This window comes from Petaurus breviceps, unplaced genomic scaffold (assembly GCF_028583685.1).
Source record: "Petaurus breviceps papuanus isolate PSGF00001 unplaced genomic scaffold, PetGlider_PUasm1.0 138, whole genome shotgun sequence".
Classification (NCBI taxonomy): domain Eukaryota; kingdom Metazoa; phylum Chordata; class Mammalia; order Diprotodontia; family Petauridae; genus Petaurus; species Petaurus breviceps.
Genome location: NW_027185694.1, coordinates 28,373,669 through 28,391,666, shown reverse-complemented (window position 1 = coordinate 28,391,666; position 17,998 = coordinate 28,373,669). Strand labels below are relative to the sequence as shown.

At 40.9% G+C, this 17,998-nt stretch overlaps 1 protein-coding gene across 28 annotated transcripts in view; it reads right to left on the bottom strand.

The window, feature by feature from the left end:
* The window catches only part of MAPK8IP3 (mitogen-activated protein kinase 8 interacting protein 3), an 80,878-nt gene that overhangs the window by 16,443 nt on the left and 46,437 nt on the right, over window positions 1-17,998 (bottom strand). For 9 of the 28 annotated variants that reach the window (XR_011163237.1, XM_069108948.1, XM_069108955.1 and 6 more), the window contains 10 exons: window positions 16,574-16,585; window positions 15,427-15,444; window positions 13,248-13,305; window positions 12,649-12,801; window positions 11,362-11,443; window positions 9,124-9,275; window positions 6,619-6,675; window positions 6,162-6,332; window positions 4,774-4,900; window positions 3,770-3,865 (listed from right to left, as the gene is read on the bottom strand). Coding sequence is in view for 27 of the 28 variants with exons in the window: in XM_069108948.1 (XP_068965049.1) it covers window positions 3,770-3,865; window positions 4,774-4,900; window positions 6,162-6,332; window positions 6,619-6,675; window positions 9,124-9,275; window positions 11,362-11,443; window positions 12,649-12,801; window positions 13,248-13,305; window positions 15,427-15,444; window positions 16,574-16,585 (926 nt within the window). In the remaining variant the exon portion in view is untranslated. The remainder of the gene's footprint in view (window positions 1-3,769; window positions 3,866-4,773; window positions 4,901-6,161; window positions 6,333-6,618; window positions 6,676-9,123; window positions 9,276-11,361; window positions 11,444-12,648; window positions 12,802-13,247; window positions 13,306-15,426; window positions 15,445-16,573; window positions 16,586-17,998) is intronic. The other 19 variants (XM_069108974.1, XM_069109008.1, XM_069062441.1 and 16 more) reach the window with 11 other exon arrangements.

Below are 17,998 nucleotides of genomic sequence, written 5' to 3'. Positions count from 1 at the left end.
GGTGATGTACTCAAGGTGCAGAAAGAGATAAAAGTTTTTGGATATGGACAATATGGGAATTTGTTTTGGTTAAGTATGCTTATTTGTCACAAGGGCTTTTTCCTTCTTTGTTTTTCTTCAGTCTTTTTTTTTTTTTGGCTTTTTGGAGAGGGGAATGCAGGGTAATTGGGGTTAACTGACTTGCCCAAGGTCACATGGCTATTAAGTGTCAAGTGTCTGAGGCTGGATTTGAACTTAGGTCCTTCTGACTCCAGGGCCAGTGCTGTCTTCACTGTGCCACCTAGCCATCCCCTCCTTCTGTTTTTAATTGAGAGGCAGTGAGAGGGAGAGATTAACAGTGAGATAAAAACAAACAAACAAAAAAAAGGCCACTGAAATATTTTTTAAAATGCATAGAGGAAAAGAGAAGGAAGTTCAAAGGAAGCACAAATAGGAGTTTTGAAAGAAATGGAGAATTTATTATAATCTTTTAAAAAAAAAAACAAGTGGTATGAAATGGTCACTATTGCTTTCCTATGTAATTTTCTTTGTGTTCTTTTGTTTATGTATGTACATATATATGCACACATACACATATACACATATATAAATGTAAATGCTGATTGGGGAGTGTGTGTTTAAGTTGAGAGTTAAAAAAAATTAAATAAAGGAGATTTTAGAGGATTCAAAGAAAAGGATGGCAGGCCCCCAAGCACTAAAATGCTGTAGGAAGTTATCTTAAGAGTGATAGCAAGAGGGGCGGCCAGGTGGCTCAGCGAGTAAGAGCACCAGCTCCAGTGTCAGGATGACCTGGGGATCAAATCCAGGCTCAGATACTTAGCACCACACCCAGAAATAACTGGCTGTGTAACCTTGAGCAAGTTACTTAACCCCAATTACTTATATATAAAAAAAAAAGAGTGATAGGAAGCTCTCAAGAATGAAGTTCTGAATATACAAAGAGAAAAAAATTACAATGAGGAGGAAAGGGGAAAGCTGTCTGAGATGACTCTAGCCGTATAACCAAATTAAAGCTACAAATGCTAAAAAAGGGGAATGGATTAAAAGGCAGCCATGGGAACAGATTACTGACATTTTCTAATTAATGACTGTATATTAACTACTACAGTTAGAAGATTAAAATAATCTATGCCTCAGCCAATAAATCGTGACCTCCTTGCCAAGTGGAAAGCCTTGCCAAGGTCAATACTGGTTTAAAACATAAATTCATTCATAAAATCTTCCAGAAGAAAATGGCGGAAGGTTATGTCTAAAACTGTGTCAAAAAAATCAAGAGGGGCGGCTAGGTGGCACAGTGAGTAAAGCACTGGCCCCAAAGTCCGGAGGACCCGAGTTCGGTTCTGGCCTCAGACACTTAACACCCACGCACACACACACAAAATACTAGCCGTGTAACCTTGGGCAAGTTACTTAACCCCAATTGACCTCCAAAAAGGCAAAAAAACAAAACAAAAAAACCAAAAAATCAAAAATTGGTGTGGGGACTACAAAAAGCATGGTGAGAGACTCATTAAACAAAACCATTCCAAAACCACTTAAAGATGAAACTGAGTGGACTAAAACATACAAGAAAAGGGAAAAGATTTATAAAGGAGTTAATGGCAATTTTCTTTCCATTAATGATTCTTTATAGAGAAGCAAAAATGGCACCAAAGAAAACTAGGATGGGAAGACCAAAAAGACAAATGGGAGATTGCTGGACAGAGGTTACATAATTTGGGGGATATTGAGGAATTCCTTTTCAAGGTATCTAAAGGAAAGAGGCCTGCTAATACCTCAGAAGAAACATCAGTCCTTGCCTATTATCCTGTCTCTAGAAAATTTTAGTGAGAATAATCTACATATGCATTAAGGGCCAACTTGATAAAGGTATAAAAAGGAAACAAGAAGATTTTTGCAAATGATATTCTACAGGAGACCACATACTTACAATCACCTAGTGGACTGAAAGGAGTAATAAGGTAATATACCAGTGTTCTTATTGACTATAAAGGGCATTTAATTTGGTAGAGCAAAATACCACCTTAAAGGCCCTCCTTCAACAAGATACATACATATGTCAAAATGATTCCTTTAAAGATATAACAACTGAGATAATTTTCTTTGATGACCTAATGATTGCTAATATGAAGCAGAGCAGAAAGCAGAAAACATTTCCTGAAGGTATTTATCACTGTCAAGGAGGATGTCCAGTGCAGAATCAAATGCCAAAGGAAATTCTTCTAAATTGAGAAATAACTGAGATGCTCCTGTTTTTGAATGGTACTCTGATTATTTCATCAAGTCTAGAACTATCTGAACAATAAAGCTGTATGTTACCCGCAGGGCAACAGAGAGGTGCACAGTGTGAGTAAGTAGCACACATTGCTAACAAAGAATTGCACCCAAGCATGTATAGCTTTTATCAGATTGCATGCCATCTTGGGGATGGAGGAGGGGAGAGAGGGGGAATAATTTAGAACTCAAAATCTTATAAAAGTAAATGCTGAAAACTAAAAATAAATAAATTAATAAATTTTTTAAAAATTTGTGCCCAAGAAGCAGAGCTGAGAAGGCATCAAAATGATATGTGATTAGAAGAGTAAGCGGCCCAATCCTGACACTTTACAATCCACCTACTGCCATGGCAGGCATCCACATAGTGGAAAGAGCCCTACAGGCAGGTTGTCAGGCATCCTTTGTGGAGAAGTTCTAGGGGCCTGTGGACAAGAGTCACAAAGACTGAAAGAGAGCCAAGAGACTGTGGCCAGCATCACTGGATAGAGCACAAACATTTGTGCAGTCAAAGATCTAATGAATGATGGACTGGGGGTACTATTGGAATTGTTTACTTTGATTTGTGCAAAGCATTTGACAAAGTCTCTTGTGCCATTTCTATGGAAAATAGAGAGCTGTGGGCTGGCTGGATAATAGTCTTAGGTAAATTTAGAGCTGGTTTGATAACTAGTGGACTTCCAGGTTTCTATACCTGGTCCTGTGACATTTAATGGTTGTATCCATGACATGGCCAGAAGCACAAGTGAGATCCTCATCAAATCTGCAAATAACATAATACTGAGAGGGAGAACTTATACTCTGGGTGAAAAGGTAAGGATCCCCAAAGATCTAAATAGGTTTTAATGCTTAGGCCTAAGCTACTAAAATGAAACTTAATAGGGAGAAACGTTGTCTTATGCTTGGCTTCCAAAAAGCACCATCACGAGTACAAGATGAGGAGGCAACAGGCTACCACATTTCAGGAATGATGAGATGGGAGCGTCCAGAGAGGAGCTCTCAGAATGGCAAATGTCTTCACAATCATATCCTATTGTGATGACTGGCAGAATGATTTAGGGATGTTCATCCCAGAGACAAGACTCAGGGTTTAACATAGGAGCTTATTTTTAAGCATTTGATGAGCTTTTAACATTGAAGGAGGGTTAAACTAGTTCTACTGGACCCTAGAATGAAGAACTAGAACTAAAGGGAAGAGAATGTAAACCAAGGCTTGAAGAAGGTTAGACTTCCTCACAGAGCTATCTAGCCATGAAATGTACTGCAAGTGTTTAAGCAAAGGCTAGAGGACTATTTTCTAGGTATGCTGCAAATGGGATTCTTGTACAGGTCCAGTGTAAACTAGATAGCTTCTGAAGTACTGGTCCTTCCCAACTCTCAGATTTTGTTATTTTGATTTTCGTGCCAAGGACCTTAGGAAAGAGAAAAAGTGGTTCCCCCAAAAAGCCTCTTATAGTCCTATCCCTTTCCTGTAGTTGGCCCATGGGCCACTTACTTTCATGGTAGGGTCTTTTTCCACTAGAGGGCGGCAGTACACAGGCACAGGCACATTCTTCATTCTGGTATCTTCTTGGCCTCCATTGGGACTCAACTGTAAAAAAAAAAAAAGATGGTGGGAATTAGGGAAGTGTGAAACCCCTCAACCTAGGGCTGGGCTGGCCCAAATCTTAGGAAAATGTAGCTGTTCTCTTTCTCTAAGATATTCAGAAGAATCCGGGCAACTGAGAAGGTGAAAGGAACTAATTCAATTTTGGGGCCAGATACAAATGCATCTGGCCTACAGCAAGGCCCAGGCCTTGAAAGTGAGCTTCCCCACTTCCTCACTGGTTTCTCTTCATTGTTCTTGTTACACTTTGCCTTTCTTCTACTCTTTTGGTTTTCACCTCCAGGCAACTCCTTTCTCTCTAGCTTAATCTATTTCCTGGGAGACTCAGAATCTAAATCTAAACTGATGTAACCATTTAGGACAAAATCTATTCCCCACCCTCAGATTACAGATAAAATCTGTAAAGTAAATTCAAATTATTATTATCATAACCATCTCCAGAGAAGGTCTAGGGTGAAGTTATCATATGGGTAGCATTAGGCTTCCAACAGATGATGGGAAATGGTAGTTACATAGGGCTGAAGGTCTAAACAGTGGAAAGAAAGGGAGGAAGGACTGCTGAGCATCCGACTGGGACATGAACCTGCATTACCCATGAACAGTTTCAATGCCCCCACATACAACACAGGCTTCCTTGATTTTCCCTATCTCCAAAGTAGAATAGACTAACTACTAGCTGATTGCTTCTTTCATATATTTGTTTAGGCTAAAGCTAGCCAAATAAGAAAGTATCTATGGACTCAAAGGGAGCTCTGCCTCTGACATTCTCCCCCCAAAGCTAGGGTTGCCTGTTTCTAGAGCAGGATGTGGCTGGGTAGGTGTGATTCTCTGTACTTGTGCAGAGGTAATGTGTGTAATGTGTGTAACGTGTGAAGGGGGGTGAAGAGGGTTACCTGCTTATACTTGGCTGGAAGGCTCCAGCCACAGGCCTGCAGTCGCCCATCATCATTGCGTACGTGTTCTCGGACTTGTCGGTATTGTTCACGCTTCTGTTCCCTCCGAGCTGAGGATGTGCAGTCACTGAGAAGAGAAATGACAATTGTACTTCTCCTGCTTCTACTCTGCCATCTTGGCTATGCCCCCCAGACAACTGTTCTTCTCAATCTATGGTTAGAAATGGAGGCCAAGGGTTGAGAAGTAGGTTTGAAGGAAAAGAATGAATTGGTCAGATATCAGTAGCCACAGTGGAAATAAAATACTCAGATTACTGAATTGGGAGTAATCTGCGGGTGGGGAATAGGAGAAGCCTGATGCTTTAGCCCTAACATGGAGCTCTGTCTGGTGTAAAGGTCTGGCCTAAAAAAACCCTCAGTACTGCTCTGGAAGGATAAACTGAAAGGGTTCACTCTTCTGAAAGGAAGAGGATGGACTATGAAGTTTATTCAGGTGAGAGTTTGCAGAAGCCTCATGTCAGAGATGAGTTTGAAACCTTGTCCTGAAATTCAGTCAGGGACAAAATCCTACAGCCCAGAACAGGCTCCTACTCAAGTGCCCTGCTTTCTGATGCCTGGCTCTTTGCAGTATATAAAGGGTCATCCAAGGCACAAAGTAGGCACTTAATAAATGCTTGTCAAATAAAATGAATAAATGAATGAATGAGTGCCACAGAACCCTAACCTATAGGTCATGCTGTATTTCACTCAACTATTAAGATCACCACGTTTGAAATTGTGTCTTCTAGGGTTGGGACCTACAAGGGGGTATGGTGGTAAATGTTTTAACAATTGGCTCTTTGGGAGTGTGGGGGGTGGATACACGCATGATATATTTTTCAGGATAATCTGCATTATTAACATTTTAACTCCATCATTTTCTTAAGTCTAGAAAATCAACAAAACAAATCTATCTTGCCCTAGCTGCTAATGCCTTCTCTTACTCAATTACCTTGTACTTTTGTATAGCCTTTGTATATACTTATATATGTACTTGTTGTCTTCCCCAGTGACAGGGACTGATTCACTTTTGTCTTTGTATTTCCTGGCACCTAACAGTTCCTGGCATACAGCAGATACTTAATGCTGACTGACTGATTGATTGCTAGCAGATCCAGGACTAGAACTCAGGTCTCCAGACTTGAGGCTGGTGTCCCTTCCTCTCCTTACACTGTGTGGCAGGTCTCCCTCCCCTGAGGCACCTCCATAAAGAGGTAGATAAATAAGACACCAATGCTCAATATTCTGGCATCAAAGAGAAAGAAAGGGATATGGGAAAACTCCTGCCTCTCTTCTTAGCTGTCTAAAAGAGAATAATGGAAGTTAAGGTTGTCAAGAAGTAAACTCACTCATCAGGGAAAAATTCCAGGGTGCGGCTGCCAGCTGAGATCTGGCACATGGTATGGCTGCGGCGCTGGCTGAATCCAGCTGTGGTGGGTGACTTGTAGTGGATGTTCACTGATGGATAGGACCTCTTTGCAGGAGGTGGGCTGGAGGAAGAGCTAAAGAGGCGGCTGAAGCTATAAACAGAGATTTGGGGCAGGTAAGACAGGCATGGGGAAAAATGTTAGTATAAGAATCCATTGATTACCTATTCCCCATTCAGTAGACCTTTCTCCACAGTCAAAGAATTTTAGAGCTAGAAGAACCTTAAAAGTTGAGCTCTCTTTTACAAATGAAACTAAGGTCTGGTGAAGGGAAGTGACTTGCCCAAAGTGGTAATGCAGGATTAGAACCTGGATTTCCTGACTGCCATGAAGGCTTATTCCATTTACAACGCTCTACTTTCTGACCCTGAGGACTCACAATTGCCAGATAGTTGATTTCTTCTTCTCCTGGACAGATGGGTGTTCTCGGGATGCCCTGCAGAGAGAAAAAGGCAGAGAACTATTCATCTTGGGCACTTACCAAAACTAAAAGAAGACAATTCTACTTCTTCTACTAGCTTCACCTCTGGCTACAAAAAGCCAATGCAGGATGAGGTCTAAATATGATTCCATGAAGCCTATAAACTTTTGGAGAGTAGGAGCTATTCCTTTTTCCTTTACTTTCTACCCCCACTGGCTCCTATTTCAATTTAGTTCAATTTAGTAATAAAGTTTATATAATATATAATAAAATTTATAATATAATATATATTATTATATAATAAAATATAATATATAATAAAATTTATATATAATAAACTTTAGTAAAGTTCAATTTAGTAATAAACATCTAGGTGGGGTGCAGTGAATAGAGTACCAGCCCTGGAGTCAGGAAGACCTGAGTTCAAATCCAGCCTCAGACACTTAACAACTAGCCATGTGACCTTGGGCAAGTCACTTAACCCCAACTGCCCTGCCATCCCCCCTCCAAAAAGCAAAAAACCCCAACATCTAGGGTGAAGGGAAGCCTGGGGAAAAAGGCAGTGTAGATAGAAGAGCTTTTGTGGACTGTAATACAGGTTGCTTTCCAATCAATGGCACAATGGCTCCAGGTATTGAAGACAAAACTTTGGAATAGTCATAGCAGCTACAGGAAACTGTTCATTAAGGCATTAGTGTTTCCTGATTGGTGATAGCAGACCAAAGACCACATCTCAGTTTTCCTGACTTCAGACTAGTGTTCTCATTATACCATACTGCTTCCCCTGAGGCAGCTCTACAGAGTGGTAGACAAATAAGCAGGACATCAATGTCCAACATTCTTAGCATCAAAGAGAACCCAGGGAAGATTTATATGAACTGATGCAAAGCAAAGTGATCAGAACTAGAGAAGATTGTACATAGTAACAGCAATACTGTACGATAATCAACTATGAAAGACTTAGCTACTTTGATCGATACAATGATCTACAACAATTCCAAAAGACCCATGATGAAAAATTCTATCTCTATCTCAAATAATAATATTTGAAAATAATAAATAATAAAAATAATTCTATCTCAAATTCTATCTCTAGAGAGGAACAGCTAGGTGGCACAGTGGATAGTCTCATCTTCCTGAGCTCAAATCTGGCCTCAGACACTAAATAGCTCTGTGACCCTGGGCAAGTCACTTAAACTTATTTCCCTCAGTTTCCTCATCTGTAAAATGAGCTAGAGAAGGAAATGGCAAACCACTCCAGTATCTTTGCCAAGAAAATCCCAAATGGGGTCAAGAAAAATTAGACACTGAAATGACTGAACAACACCAATACCAAAAACTAGAGAGAGAACTGATAGACTCTGAGTGCAGACTGAAGTGCTCATTTTTCTTTTTTCCCACATTAAGACTAATATAAAAATGTTTTGAATGATTTCATTTATATTATGGGTATTGTATTTCTTGCTTTCTCAATAGCTGAAGGAGGGGGTGGAGGGAAGGAGAGATTTTGGAACGGAAAATAAAAATTGAAAAATTTTTTTAAAGAGAGAGAGAAAGAAAGAGACCAAGTAAGAAAGGACTCCAGAAACACACCTTTTTTCTGGGAACCCTTTTTTCTTAGTTTTCTAGAAAGGAAGAAAAGTAATGAAGTTGTTAAGAAGCAAACTCACTCATAAGGGGAAAATTCCAGGGTGTAGTTTCTAGGTGAGATCTGAGATCTTCCTCTGACTACATAAGTGAGGTCTTGCCAACTTAAATTTATTTCATGCAAAGACTAAGGCCTTCTCTAAACTGCCTTTGGGACAGGCACTGGTTCATTCAGTTTTTTCTTTCTTTTATCTACTGCTATAGTGATTTAGGCCTTGGGTCAGGTAAGTAAACTACATTAAATGCCTTATTTCAGCATATCAGGGCTTATGGATCAACCAGCCCCAAGGAAAGGAACCTTCCCTTTTACTGGAGGTCTCAAGCTAAGGAAGATTTCTCATGCAGATCCAGACTAAGCCCAACATCAAGAGAGAGAGATGAACTTTTTCTAAGACTCCCATTGACTTTGGGTACAGCACAAAGCTAGTCAAGATCTTTTCTAGGCTCCCAATCAATTTAACTTATCTTCAACTACAGGATGCAAGGGGAGGAAAGGCAGAAGGCAAGAATCAAGTTTACTTCATGATCCAATTCTGTTACTTATTAGTAAGGGCTTCCTGAAGCCAAAGCATTTCACTAGGTACTAAATGACAGCAGTAATAAGATATGATGAAGTCTCTCTCTTCCCAGTGCTGAAGAATCTACATGATACAATATGGAGATGCACCTGAAGATCAAACTGAACAAAGAAACGCAGATGAGAAGGAGGGGGAAGATGGAGAGTTCTAGAAGGAGAGATGGAGATTCAATAATCTTCGTGCATTTTCTGGAGAGCATATCCTATTCTCAGCAGTGTCTGAGGCTCATTAGTGTTACCTGATCATCTCTGTCCACCTCACAGCTTCCTGGAGCTCCATCAGCCTCTCCTTATACTGATTACGTTCCATAAGGACACGGGCCATCTCTACCCGGGTGAAACGGCGACGCTGGGCAATGGGAATGTTGTCCTGCAGGGGGGAGGAGCACTGCTGTTCAGCCAATGAGAGAGGGAAGGGGTTGAAGTTAGTACAGAAACAACTAGGAGTTTATTAACACATTGTTAGTTTCTTCTTGATTTGTGCTATAGCTTTGTTAGCTCTAAAGCTACTCTAACCACACTACCATTAGCCATAGTGCACAGGGCAAGGAGTTAGACTGTCAGGGAACAGCTTGGACCCAATGCAGATCTCCCATGGATATTCAGCAAGTGCAACGAGAGGCAATTCATGGGAGAGAGAAGGGAATTAAAAATGAGAGTACCTGGAATGCAAAGGGATAGGAATTCTGTCACTAGGCTATAGGAATTCCAAGAGCCAAGTTCATCTTTTCATTATCAAACTCTGGATCTTCCCCTAGGGAAGTGGTAGAGGGAGACCAGTTAAGTCTTTGAACAGAGGCTAGATGATGATTACTTATTGGAGATACCATAGAGGGTATTCCTGCTCAATGAGTCAGACTAGATGACCATTGAGGCCCCTTCCAATTTAAATTCTATGATAAAATGGGTATCTTTTTCTCCAAACCACTATCTCACATTGGGTCCAAAAAGTTCCAAGCAGGAAATTAGTAGCTAAACAGATATTAGAAAATAAGGCATTTTAGGGAAAGTGATAGGTTTAGGTTCTATAGGGGTTCACATAAGGTCTAGAAAGGGGCTCATGTAGGGTCTAGGTAAGATCAAGGTAATAAATAGAAATAGTACTACTCATTAATATAGAATGGCACTATATATCCTGCAATATAACCTACGTTCCTAAAATTTCTAGGAGATTGGATAGGAAGGAAATAGTGATTATGGATGAAAACAGACAATACACCCAGCAGGGATCCTAGCTATGCTACCCACTGCTCAAGTGAAATGCTGGCACTCAACAATCTTTGATTTTTTTGCTGCATTGAGTTTCTTCAGTAATTCTGTTGCCAAATGAGGGAAGGGGACCTAAAATACTTCTGTCTACCTAGGTTGGCTACTCCAACTAGAGGATTTACAACTACTGGTTTGATTTCTCTGAGAGGAAACCTTTACCCAACATGTAACTAGGATTGCTCCTTCTCAAATACATCTTTTCACAGAATTAGGAAAGAAAAATGAAACATATACACGAAGATCAATAAAGTCCCAAAAGTCCTGGGCCAAGAAGATTCCGCTTTATAAAAAGAAAAAAATTGTCCAAATTACACCTGGGATGAGCTCTAGTGAACCTCAATCTCCTCAATCTTCTTGTTACTTGATGCAAGTAACAAAAAGAGAGACTAGTCTCCCTTCCTATCCCTAGGTCCATCTAGGCTGTACATACCTCCTAGCTTTCTCCTGGGTAGTTACTATTCCAGTCAGTTCACCATTTTCACCTTGTGGAAGGGAAGATAACTAAAGAGGGAAGGTCTTTGGTGAGGTCAATTAATACTCAACCTAGAAAATGAGATGAGGCTATTGCTTTTTAGGGCATAGACCTTAAAGTCTAAATATCTACAGACATGTTTGCTTGACTGTCAGAAAATCTCCATTTGGGGTCCTGAGAACTGTCTCATGGAATCTGCCTCTTTTGGTCTCTGGGTCTTTTCACAGGGAAGAATGAAGACCTCACCACCTAGGGAACTAAAGTTGCTCTAATACTGAGAACAAACTCCTTAGCTAGGAATCAAAGAAACATGGAGCTTCAGCAAACATGCTATTGGGTCCAAAGCCCATGAAGTTACTGAGTGTGGCCCACACTGACAATCTTTCTTATTTAATAGTGCTATATACAATTACATTGAAAACTACAACACCTATCAGTGTGAATACCACTTGGCACACCAGTTAAGTGGGGAAAGCCATAGTTCATTGAATTTGCCCAGCTTTTGGGGGGCAGGAAAGTAATATTTTGAGACATAACCAAAAATTAAGTTTTGGCTCTAGTAAGAAAAAGTCATTGTGGCATTTGGCAGGAGACATTATAGATTGAAGGCTTGACATAGACATTATAAGAGGAAGCAAATGATGAGATGGAGATAACTAACAGAAAGATGAATGTATGGAGGAAACAAACATACCCAAAACCACCCAATCCCAGGCATTTTAATAATGAAATATACCAATTCTGTACAGAGATAGCTGCTTACATCCTCCACCTCTTCTTTGGGTTCACGTCGTGCAATGATGGCCTCAGACTTCACTCTATGGGGAGAAAAGTCAAATACAGGTGGTAGACAAGTTCAGGACACTGATTTTGAAGGTTTGGTAGAGAAAAGGGGTCTAAGAAGTACCTTTAGTCCCATTTCTCACTTGCAAGAGAGGTGAATGGGAATGGAATTCAATTTAGAAAAGAGACACACAAAGGAATGTTGCTTCTGTGAAAATGCATGGAAGCAGTCACAACCAAGACCTAGTACATCCCCCTAAATGCCACCTGGGGTCCTTAAAGACTAGCAGAGAGAGAGAAAAGGCACCACAGATCAACACTGCTGAGTGTTCTCAGGGAACTCTTTTTATCCTCTCTCAACTAAAAAAGGAGAGCAGAAAGAAGTGCTGAAAAATCAATGTATTTATATCTTTATTTATTTATATTATATTTTTTAAAAGGAAAAAATAGAATCCAGGAATTATGAGCCTAGAAAGAGAACTCTTCATCTAGGCCCTAATTCAGCCCATGCCAATGTCACCAGGTGGGATTCACCTTTTAGGAGTACAGGCCTTTCCTTAGACTTAATGAAAAGAAAGTGATCTCTGCAGAATGCAGATGAAAGAATACAGTTACAAGGGAGTTTATGAGAAAATACAATTGTAGTGGCAGAGGTAACTAACTCATTATCTGAGGAAATAAAAATAAAGGTTGGAAGGGTCTTACTTTTGCATGATGAAATGAAGAGATACTAAGATATATTGGAAGAGGGATGAAAGAAGATTGGTGGGGTGGCTAGGTGGCGCAGTGAAGAGAGCACCGGCCCTGGAGTCAGGAGGACCTGAGTTCAAATCCGGCCTCATACACTTAACACAAAAACTAGCTGTGTGACCTTGGGCAAGCCACTTGGCCCCAACTGCCCTCCCTTCCCCCTCCAAAAAGGAAAAAAAAATAAGATCGGTACAGTCAAGTCAACAAGAATTCACTGAACACCTGCTATGTGTTCAGCTCTGGGTTAAATGCTGCTCAAGAGGGGAACAATGAAATGGTGAGGCTTTTAGGTATGAGGCAGAGCAAGAGCAGTGAGAGGCAAAGGAAGACAAAGTGGCAACTATTCAATTTCTCTTTGAACAAATTCATAAAATAAAGAAAAGTATAAAATTTCCAGTCAAGCTGGAGAAAGGTTTCTGGTACTTCTTGTACTCTGGCTCAGTGACCTCAAACATTTCTCCCCAGCCAGGTGGCAGCTGCCATCCCTTACCGTTTGAGCTCTTCTTCCAGCTCCTTGACTCTGGTCTCCATTTTGGCTTTGGCCTGCTTTGTGGCTTCTAATTCTCCCTTGAGCACCTCCTGTTCCCCAGACAATTGGTCCACCTTGGCAATCAGATCATTCTTCACCACATTCAAAGCATTTCTTCAAAAAAGCAACAATATAAGAAAGTTATGTGAGATTACATAAAAAGTTTCCAAGAGAGGCCAGCCAGTTTTGTAGCTAAGTACTTCAGCAGCCCCAGAGATCCAACATACGAATTAGAGTCAGTGGCCAAGCTGAAGAAACAACTTATGAAGCTCATATCGAAGTTCCTTCTTAAACAAAAACAACAAGGAGCATCAGTGAATCTGGGACCCTAAGGATCTAGAAGGTTGGGTGAGTCTCAAAGTTTAAAATGGGCAACTGTCTAATTAGGAACAGAATACATTAACTGTCCCTCATTTCCAAGTGTTGTCAGCTGGTTGCTTGTGGGATGGGCCACAACTGGGGAGATATGCTCAAACCAGAGATCCCAGGTCCTGGTGAGAGAATTACTGAAATAGTCGAGAATACTAAATTAGATTTAAGAAAGTGCACTGGTCTCTTACTTGGTCTCCAGGAGTTGTGAATTCTCTAGCAACAGATTTCCCACTTCTTTGCCCATTCCTGAAACGAAAAGTAAGGAAGTTTCAACCATGCCTAGTCATGACTACCTCAGTAGAAAAAGAGTATTTACTTGTTAGTCCCATTCCCAGTGGACAGCCACTCATTGGCTGTTTTTAGAATGTCCTTCAAAGAAAGATTCAAAGTCATCACCCACTGGTGAGAAAGAATACTTGGGAGCAAACTTCAGTAGAAATAATAACTAGGATTCCCTCCCTCCTGGGTGTCCTTCTGAAGCCTCCTCCAATTCATTATTTTAGGTATCGGATACATGACCTTGTAGAGCTAACCATCCACTTTCTGGATGCCCCTTCCAGGGATTTTCCTAGGGACTCACGGTTTGAATCTCTAATAAGGGCTACATAACCCCTGAGGAATGAGTAATCTCTCTTGGTCATGATCAGCTTCAGCTGCCCCACAGGTCCTCTGATCAGATAGCTCAAACTACTGACAAGGAGTTCTAACTTTGGAGGATGTGACAATACTTTTGGAATGAGAACTGAGAGAATCCAAATAAAATACTGAGGACTGAGGAAGGAGACCCTGAAGGGGAGGAAGCCAAAGGGCACTGGGAAGTAGGAAAAAATTCCTCTGGAGATGGGATCTTAGGGAAAAGCAGGGAAGCATCCATCAGTCTAGATTTAAAGAAACTATTTTATATTAGAACAGAGACTGTTGGATGGGATCAGGCACCAAAACTTGAATTTAAACCTATGCCTCTGCCCCAATCCCATACTTCATAGGTATTAACCCTTACAGGAGCTTTTTAATAATTTAAATTTTTAATAAACAAGCACAAAAAAGTCCCCAGTTCCCAAAGAGAATGGAAGTTGGTGCTATGGTGACAAGAGGATAGAGAGGACAACACAGCATTTAACAAAGAACCCTTCCCCAGGAGATGGGATGGACACGGGATGGCAAATGCAGCTCTCCAGATTGGCTAGAAGCAGCCCAAGCTATGGGGGAAAAAAATTAAGAAAAAGTGCCACTGAATTTCAACAGATTGCCTTGACGCTGCAGAGTGTGTGTTCACCCACAGACCAGTGAAGAAGGGGAAGACACAATCCTACAACAGTGCAAGGACCACAGCCTTTTAGATAGGGTCTAATAAAAGTAGATGGGGATGGCAGGAAGAGAAGAGGGTGAGATCTCTCCCTCTTCACGGTCCCTAGAAAAACGAGGGGACCAGAGGTGGGGCTGCTTATGGTCTTCTCCACCAGGTGGTATGAAAGACTCTTGAGCTCTTTAGGACCAGAGACTAAAACAAGACTGCTCCTAATCCTGGAGGTATTTGACGGCAGCACAAAATAAATGTACTAAAACCAATTCTCTAGGAAAGGACAGTGGAATAACCAAATCCAGACTGTATAGGAAAAAAACCACAACAACACCTTGTTTCAGCCTCAGTCCTTCTAGTCACTTCCCCCCACTTCTCCAACCCCATCCAAAAAGGAAAAAAGAAAAAACATGAATAAAAAAAGTAATGCTTATATTTGAGAGTCCCTGGTATCTCCATTCTGACCTCCTCTGCCATGGTAGTAATGGCATTGCCTCTGTCTTTGCAAAACAAAGCGCAGGCCCCAGGACATAGTATCCAATAATATTTAGAGAGTGCTTACAAGAACAAGGCATTTTCCTGAGTTAGTGAAGGATCAGAGGTCTTCAGAACTCATCTCCTCTTAGCAGGAGACTTGAAATGCCCTGTCCCATTTAGCCTCAGGCAAAGATGAAAGGACAGTACTGTACAGAGTCCCCAGGAGATATGAAGGAGAGTCAGGGTGGGGAGCCTACAGAGACTGCCTCAGCCATTATGAAAATAAGGCAAAGGGGAGAGATAGTCTGGAGAAGAGGCTTCTCTGAAGAGCCCACTCCAGGCCTGGCAGGAGAAAAACAGGACACTCCAAACAGCAGAGCAGACACGCACATGGGGAAAGAATCCCACACCAAAGACGTGGAGCCCAGACTGCAGACTATCTCCCCAAAGGCCCCGCCACCACCACTACTACACCATTTCCATGCAAAACCCAAATCACAAAACCCCATGGAGCATGACAAGATGTTGGGTGAAGAGGAAAAGCCAGAAACTGGAAAAAAACATACACTTAAATATGGCCTTTGCCTTACCAAAAAAATCATCCCGCACTATGAGAGCCGTCCCAATCCCATAGGAAGGAGTTGGGGAAACGGGGAAGAAGAAAGGGAAAGAAAGGGAGGAAGAAAAAACAAGCAGCCATTAAACATCCATCATAAATAGAAAACCAAGCAGTGAGTCACAGTGGTCATGGGTTACTTCGTTTTGGAAAAGGATCATAAAGGAGGGGATGGGAAGGAGAGGATGAAAAACAGGATGGGGGTGGGGGTAGTGTTAGATCTTTATTCCTGACATGTCAAGGTGTTGATTTTTGAGATTTAGGAAGATTTCAATACATTTGTTCCCTTCTTCACTATATTAAGAACTAACAGTCATGTGTGAGGCAGGGAAAAGTCTGAGGGAAGAGTCAGAAATGAAATTAAGGGGTTACAGTATCTCAAAATTTCTGAGTTGCTTAGGCCATTTTTAGATAGAGAAATAATTCTAAACCAGGGAGAGATGTACATGCTAGCTGTTAGCATTCTTTAGCTACAGAGTTTGGAAGTCCAGGATTTTCTTTCTAGGAAGGCAAGAAGATGGCATCTTCCTGCCAACAAAGCAAAGAATGATCTGGACTATAGCAAAAAAAACCCCAAACAAACAAACAAAAAAACAGGCATTTAGAGCACTTTCTGTTTTATTTGGGAAGAAGGATTCCTAAAAAAGTCTGGGTAAGTAACCATATCATAGGATACCACAGGCAGAGCCTCTGACTGCTTTTATCACCGAGTGCTTGCCTTCTGAGAGCAATGCCTAATCTAAGCTAAGTGAGGAATCCAACAAATTAGGCGATCTTTCAAAAATCTTTTGATAAGTTTAATGCACCTAAAGTAAGGCGGACCCCATTATTCCATTACCTCAATACATTAGTATTCTAAATGGGGAACATCTACCTTAATAGGAGAGGGATAATTAGCACAGTAATTTTAATGGAATTGGGAGAGCAAACCAAGGAAGCTTACTAAGCTATAGGAGGGTGAGCAAAAAGCGAGGAGGTGGGACCAAGGCCCCAAAGTCAACAGGAATTTGGAAACAGCAGGGGAGTATCACACGTGTATGCCGTATCATTCTATCTGAATTCAACAAGTGGGAAAAAGGAACCCAAAATAAATAAGGACACTGAACAGGAGAGATACACACCTGAGAACTCCCCTATGGGCCATGTCCAGCGAAGCACAGAGAGACAAGGGGAAAAGGAAGTGACAAAAAGGTCAATCGGTGACTGAAACCAACAAAATAAAAAGTTTTTGTTAAAGAAAAATTAACAATGATTCGGCCATTTCAATGGTAAAGGGTATGAAGAGTAAGAAATAGGGCTGTCTAGTCTATCTTGGTGTCATAAGGCTACCCAGTGACAGAAATACAAAGGTAAAGGTCTCACAAGGAAATCAAGAGCTAAATGGTTTCCATAATCCAGAATATAGGTTTTCAAATACTACCAGAGGAACTGAGTTGTTCAGTTTCCTGTTCCATTTTATTCTGTCCTGGAAGGCCTGCTCCTACTTCCCTCTGATTTCCTCTGACCATGGTCTGAGGAGGCCTACAAACTGAATTTGTGGGAAATAAACCTGTCCTCTCAATGACCTGTGAAAAGCTCTAGCACACAGTTTTTTCACACAGCACTGCCAAGGTCTAGGGCCTTCTAAAAGGTTGAGAAGTAGCATAATACAGTGGAAAAAAGCACTATCCCTACGGTCAGCACACCTGCCTCTGCCACCTGTCTGACTTTGGACAAGTCACTGCACCTCTCTGGACCTCAGCTTCCTTATTTATAAAATAAAGTCTGATTAGATAGTAGCTAATGTCCCTTTAAAACTCTAGATCCAGGATCCTTAATGGGATGAGAAATCAGTAACTTACCAATAATATTTGTTAATCCAGTTCTTCATTTTGAAGTATAAAGAATCCAAGAAATACAGGCAATGTAAAATAATGGAAGAGAAAGTGCTATCTCATACTTGCTAACCTTTGTCCCCTACTTCAAAGCAAAGAAAGAGAGGTAGTAAGGCAATAGTTGGAGGATATGCAGGTGGTATGGGGTGTGACATAAATATTATTTGGGAGGGAGAATAAGAAGAATACTAGAATTTTAGGACTGGAAGGAACCTTAGAGATTATCTTATCCAATCTCCAGAGTAGTGCTGAAAGAAAGGCTATAGGGAGAGAGAGTATGGAGTTACTGCTAACACTTTTTCTCAGCAGAATTAGGCTCAAAAGGAAAAAAAAAGGGGAAAATGTAGTTAAAGATCTCTTTGCATCTTCCCATACTGGAAAGAGAAAGACTGCTTCTGCAGGAGGGCTTGATTAATAGAGGCCTTCCTGAAAAATTGTTACTCTCCTTCCTAGAAGGCATGGATTTGACAAATGTCTTTGCTTTTCATCTCATAACTACATAGGCCATCTAAAATACAAATGAAAAAGAGGTATAAGGGCTACCTAACTTTAAAGCTCAAAGTAGGTGCAAACAAGACAACTCTTCTGATTTCCATATGAAGGATTCAGCAGGAGAGTTTAAATAATAAAAGAAACTCAAGTCTGGAGAAGATGTTTTTCTGTCATGTCAGT